General features: G+C 49.8%; 1 protein-coding gene across 4 annotated transcripts; it reads right to left on the bottom strand.

The window, feature by feature from the left end:
* Positions 1 to 939: 939 nt before the first annotated feature.
* KLF4 (KLF transcription factor 4) lies at positions 940 to 5,911 on the bottom strand. Of its 4 annotated transcripts, XM_004372193.1 has the most exons (5): positions 5,541 to 5,911; positions 5,297 to 5,417; positions 3,679 to 4,669; positions 3,415 to 3,579; positions 940 to 2,026 (listed from the first exon to the last, which is right to left on the bottom strand). In XM_004372193.1, the coding sequence occupies exons 1-5, from the start codon at positions 5,543 to 5,545 to the stop codon at positions 1,851 to 1,853; spliced, it is 1,458 nt and encodes a 485-aa protein (XP_004372250.1). In that variant the 5' UTR covers positions 5,546 to 5,911; the 3' UTR covers positions 940 to 1,850. The 4 variants fall into 4 exon arrangements, with proteins under 4 accessions (XP_004372250.1, XP_023583185.1, XP_023583186.1 ...); XM_023727417.1 differs by having other exon boundaries at positions 945 to 2,026; positions 3,415 to 4,669; XM_023727418.1 differs by lacking the exon at positions 940 to 2,026 and having other exon boundaries at positions 2,742 to 3,579; positions 5,541 to 5,842.
* Between the last annotated feature and the right edge of the window lies 1 nt (position 5,912).

The following is a 5,912-nucleotide window of genomic DNA, read 5'->3' as shown; positions in this document are numbered from 1 at the left end:
AGTATTTTAAAGAAAATACCAGTCAGCTTCTGTCCTCTCGATGTTAAATATTAGTCACCCGTATCACCATTACAAATATATTGGTGTCAACATGTGTCACAAATGCTTTTTCCATTTTGTGACAGCTACAATGAACTTCAAACTCTTGGGTACCCACCTTAAAACATGTGAGAGTATAATACAGTGTTCCAAAAGTCTCAGGGCAATTTTAAGCTTTAATAAGTTCAAGTACAAATATGCTACAAACTTAAACAAAAAAAATCAGTTACATCTACTTTGCACTTAGTTTTGGGAATTTTGAATGTATTAATTGTTTCAGTCTATTTGCCTTCTTCAGCCAGACAGACTGATAAAGTTTGGTTCTGAAATCTTTAGAGCTATCTTTAGTAGAAATAACGTTATCAATAACGCACAAGGCACAATGAATCTTTCAATCCTCAGGAGGGCACTGTGGAACTACGTTCTTAGCATTGTCCGCTGTAGGTTCTTTGCTCAAATTGTTTTGTGAGCGCAAAACCAGGCCCCTGCAGAGACAAGATTTTTATATTTTCATTTCATTAAGGACAAGTTGTAAAGACTTTTTAAAAGATTTTCATACTAAACTGGGCAAATTAAAGAATGATTAAGCTGTTTTGACCTGGAAAGTCATTCAGGTAAGGAAATTGTTTTCATGTACTTTTAAAATACCAATTAACCAGTATATTTGGAAAAAACAGACCTGAACCAGGTAAGTTTAAGGTAATTCTGTAATTTCTCGTAGAGTTTTCAGCACTATATTTTAAAACTAAGAGATTTATTACACACTGCCTACAAGTCTTTTAAGCTTTGTTGAGAGAAAGTAAGCTTTTTAGTGTGCTTTTCACATCCCTTAGCCCAGTGTTTAAAAATGAAATTTCTGTTACATGCTTTTTCAGGGAAAACAAAACAACAACGTCATTGTTCAGATAAAATATTATAGGTTTATTTAAAACTTAATTCTCACCTTGAGTATGCAAAATACAAACTCCACAAAATGTTCATTTTTTTAACTTTGTAGTTTACAAATATACAAAATAGAAGTTTGCTTAAATTTATATTACATATTTATTAAGGCAAGGAACTATATAGAAAAACACATTTGTTCTGCTTAAGGCATACTTGGGAATAAACCATTGTACAAATTATTGCACATCTGAAACCACAGTGCATAACAGACTGTCTGCATAAAAAATGTTAAAGAAGTAAACCAGGTGTATTTACCTGACTTAGGTCATAAATGTAGATCGGAAGACAAAAATAGATTTTCCTTGTCAAAGTATGCAGCAGTTTGAGAACTTTGGCTTCCTCGTTTGGTACCTTTAGAACCAAGACTCACTAAGCACCATCATTTAGGCTATTTAAAACACATTTTCTGTACCTGAAATTTCTTCCTTTTCTTCTAATATCATAATAATGGCTTTTAGAAGGCAAAGAATACAAGGTGATCTTTATACTTATATTGCATCAAACACAATTCAAGGGAATGTGCTCTTCCCTCCCCCCAACTCACGGATCTAATTTATACCCTGATATCCACAACTTCCAGTCACCCCCCCCTTGGCGTTTTATAAGTCCAGGAATATTCAAGTTGGATTTAGATTGGAATGCTAGAAGTTCCAGTCACAGATCCCATCCGTTCTTTGATTTTTTTTGTCTTTTGGTTTCCTCGGGCCTCCTCCTGATCATTCATTCACAAGTTGACTCTTTTGGGAACTTGACCATGATTGTAGTGCTTTCCAGCTGGGTTCCTCCCCCTCACCGGGAAGACAGTGTGAAAGGTAAAAATACTGAATTCTCTTCTGGCAGTGTGGGTCATATCCACTGTCTGGGATTTAAAAGTGCCTCTTCATGTGTAAGGCGAGGTGGTCCGACCTGGAGAATGCCCGGTCGCACTTCTGGCACTGGAAGGGGCGGTGCCCAGTGTGTTTTCGGTAGTGCCGCGTCAGTTCATCTGAGCGGGCAAATTTCCACCCACAGCCGTCCCAGTCACAGTGGTAAGGTTTCTCACCTATAAGAGGAAGTTTAAAAAAAAAAAAAAGCCATTGAAGCCATTGTGATAACGTAGAACTGGCCTTTTTAAAAACTAAAGGCCAACTATTAAACCAACTCCCTGTACCCCATTCTGAAAGAATTCAGGAATGTCTTTATACCATCCAAGGGCCATATTTAATTTTCAGATCATAAATAGGAAGAATACACTATGTGTTTTAAATATTTATTGTTCTTGGTACTTTTTAGGGGCACATTACATAGTTAAGCAACAAAAACACAAGTACCACCTCAACCAATACTGTACTTCTATATGGTTAAAACTTTCATTCTTTTGAGCAAAGACATCATATTGATGGAAATAAATTTGGAAATCATGACTGGTAATGTCTCTCCCTACCCAAACCAAGCAATGATATATGATCCCACTACCAAACTGCCCTATAGGGTTTTCAAGGCTGTAATCTTTACCGAAGCAGACTGCCACATCTTTCTCCTTTGGAGTGGCTGGTGGATTCAAACCACCGATCTTTTGGTTAGCAGCCGAGCGCTTAACCACTGTGCCAACAGAGCTCCTTTTGATCCGACTATAATCCAGTCAGTCTAAAACACTATCCTCCCAACCCCCCCAACAAAAAAAAACCAAACCCATTGCTGTCCAGACAATTCTGACTCATAGTGACCCTATAGGACAGATAACTGCCCCATAGGGTTTCCAAGGAGTGGCTGGTGGATTCGAACTCTCGACCTTTTGGTTAGCAGCAGTAATCTTAACCACTGCACCACCAAAACCAATAACCAAACCCATTACCGTCAAGTCGCTCCCGACTCAGCGACCACCAGGGCTCAATTTTAATGAAAACTACATCTGAATGACATGATGTACCTACTTTCATTAACCAGGAAATACTCTGCAGTGACAATCTTAGGCCAAAATTTCCTTAGTGATCGTAAACATTAAATTCTTAAAATTTAAGTAAACCCTTACTATTAATACGAGAATTAACGATAGAAGGCAGAGTGACTCTGGAAAGAAACAGCCAGTAAAACTAGTCTAGAAAATTAAAAAGCTATTTTTAAAAAAGTCATTACGCTCGCACACTGCAAAGTATAATTTCTTGATTATAAGGGCAACGCTTTACTCAAGCTAAGAGGCCCACACAGGGCCGGGAATCTCCCTGTCTTTCAAAGGCCTACCAAAACTGCACATTTAAGCACTGATACCATCCATCAAGTAAAAGGCTCCTGGGCAAAGGAGGCGCCAGCTTGCTGTCCTCGCCTGTGATCCCAGGAGATGAAGGTGATAGAGTGCACCCCACATCTCAAGGGAGGCCTGAGGAGTGGCCACAATTAGCCTGTGGGGCTCCACACCAACTTTCCTCCTTTCCGCAGTTTCTGCACACCTACCTGTGTGGGTTCGCAGGTGTGCCTTGAGATGAGAACTCTTCGTATAGGTTTTGCCGCAGCCAGCATAATCACAAGTGTGGGTGGCCGTTCTTTTCCGGGGCCACGACCTTCTTCCCCTCTTTGGCTTGGGCTCCTCCGGCATGCAGGAACCCGGTGGCATGAGCTCTAGAGGTGAAGAGGGTGGGGTCAGCATCACCCTGTGCGCCCCAGAGGGTCGGCGCACGTTGGGCTCCCCAGCCCGAGCCACGAGTCCCCGGGACTGACCTTGGTAATGGAGCGGTGGGACCTGCGTCTGCAGCTGCTCTGGCAGGAAGGGTGGGTAGTTGGGCCCGGGATGGGGATGAAAGCCAGGGGGGAGCGGCAGAGCGGGGTGACAGTCCCTGCTGCTCAGCAGTTCCTCAGCACCCAGGGTTGGGGTAGTCCTGCTGGGGAGCTGCCGCCCCAGGGGGAAGTCGTGTGTGGGAGGCCTGTGGCCGTTACTGAGCGGGGGTCCGCCGCCCAGGTGGGCCTCCAGGGGCCGGCCAACGGTGCATGAGGAGACTGCCTCCTGCTTGATCTTGGGGCACATGCGCGGCAGTCCGCCGCTGTAGGGCGCCACCACCACCGGGTGGCTGGCGTCGGGGCTGCCTTTGCTAACACTGATGACCGACGGGCTGCCATACTCGCTGCCGGGGGCGCTCAGCGACGACTTTAACACGAACTTGCCGAGAAGCCCGCCCCCTGGCGGCGGCGGCTGTTGCGGGGGAATGTACACTGGGTCCAATTCGGGCCGTAGGAGCTCAGCCACAAAGCCGCCCGAGGGGCTCACGTCGTTGATGTCCGCCAGGTTGAAGGGCGCCGTGGGAGGGGGCGCAGACTCCCGGCCATAAAGGAGGCCACCTCCTGAGCTGCCCGGCGCCACGCCCGGATCTCCCCCAGCCCGGAGCGGATAGCTGAAGCTACAGGTGGAGGGCGCGCTGGCTGGGCCACTGCTCGAAGGGGAGGACGAGGATGAGGCTGAAGCCGACGAGGATACTGTGGCGGCCACCGACTCCTGGTGGGACAGTGAGTTGGAGAGAATAAAGTCCAGGTCCAGGAGATCGTTAAACTCCTCCGTCTCCCTCCGGGGTAGGAGTGCTGGGTTGCTGCCACTGCAAGCCGCGCCTGCTCCACCGCTCTCCAGGTCTGCGGCCACCGTCGCCGCCGCCAGGTCGTAGGGGCGGCCGGGAAGCACCGGGGGAAGTCGCTTCATGTGCGAGAGCTCCTCCTGCCAGCGCTGCGCGGACAAGGGGAGACAGAAACCGTCACTCGCGAGTCCCCTGGTACCACTAGATGTGCTGGCCGGCCTGGTGCTCCCACATCGCGCAGGCCTGGAGAATGGGCAGGCAGGCAGAGCTCAGGGACTCCCAGTGGCAGTGCTGCAATCTCGGCTCACAACCGGGTCCGGGCAGAGGTGGGTGCCTTGGTGCCCAGAGTGTTATGTTGTGTCTTCCCTAGTGCATGTCAGCTAGCGCGGCTGCTGGCCAATCCCGGTCCCTCCCCCGCCCGATCTCGGGGACATTCCCGCCGCCCCCAGAATTGAGACACCGTGGCTCTCCCGGTGCACCCCCGCCACGGAACCACCTACGCGCCAGGTTCACTCGTGCCCAGCCGGTGTCTGGGGACCCAGCCACCTCCGGACGTGTGCCGAACCCGTGTGCGCCCCAGTGGCTAGGCAGCGCCGGGACCACACGCACACAGCCGAGCTAAGTGCGAGGAAGCCGTGCGGGTAAGGCTGTGGAGCCCGCGCAGCAGCCACCCCTTCTCCCCCGGTGCCTCTCGAGGACTCCAGGGCTTCACTCGCCTTCCACCCTACTCACAGAAGCCCACGGGGAATTCCCGGCGGCCCCGGGGCGACACTCACGTTATTCGGGGCACCTGCTGGACGCAGTGTCTTCTCCCTTCCCGCTGGACCAGACGCGAACGTGGAGAAGGACGGGAGTAGCGCGTCGCTGACAGCCATGTCAGATTCGCCAGGTGGCTGCCTGCGGGACGGGCGGGGCGCACACAGAAGACAAGAGTCAGGGGGCATGTCCCGGCCACTGCCCCAGCGCGTACTCCCCTCGGCCCTCGCCCCTCCCTGCCCCCAGAGCCAGTACTGCACCTACCTCATTAATGTGGGGGCCCAGAAGGTCCTCGGGAGCCCGAAGCAGAGGGGGTACCCAAACCCCGAAGTCAACGAAGAGGAAAAAAAGGCTTAGAAACGAAGCCAAAACCAAAAACCCCAAATTGCCCAAGATCCTTCTTCTTTGGATTAAAATAAACTGGAGACGTCTTTTTAGAAAAGTTCCTTTGTATACAAAAGTTCTTAGAATAGCTGTAAACTCTTATAAAAGCAGACAATCAACAAGGCAAGTAAGTAGGTCCGGTGGCCAAGCTGCGTTCTCCTCGGCTCAGTGGCGTCCCCCACCGCTGTCGCGGTCGCCGCGGCTGTCGCTGTGGGCACAGGGGCTGTGGCCGGGGCGGCGGCGGCGGGCGGG

Source organism: Trichechus manatus, unplaced genomic scaffold (assembly GCF_000243295.1).
Source record: "Trichechus manatus latirostris isolate Lorelei unplaced genomic scaffold, TriManLat1.0 scaffold00016, whole genome shotgun sequence".
NCBI classification, from domain to species: domain Eukaryota; kingdom Metazoa; phylum Chordata; class Mammalia; order Sirenia; family Trichechidae; genus Trichechus; species Trichechus manatus.
This window is presented reverse-complemented; position numbering and strand designations above follow the sequence as displayed.

Excerpts from the sequence above, each read along its gene's own strand:
- KLF4 (XM_023727416.1), bottom strand. Across the intron at positions 4,670-5,296 it reads CAGCAGGTGCCCCGAATAAC|CGCTGGCAGGAGGAGCTCTC; the intron begins GTGAGTGTCGCC and ends TTGTCCGCGCAG.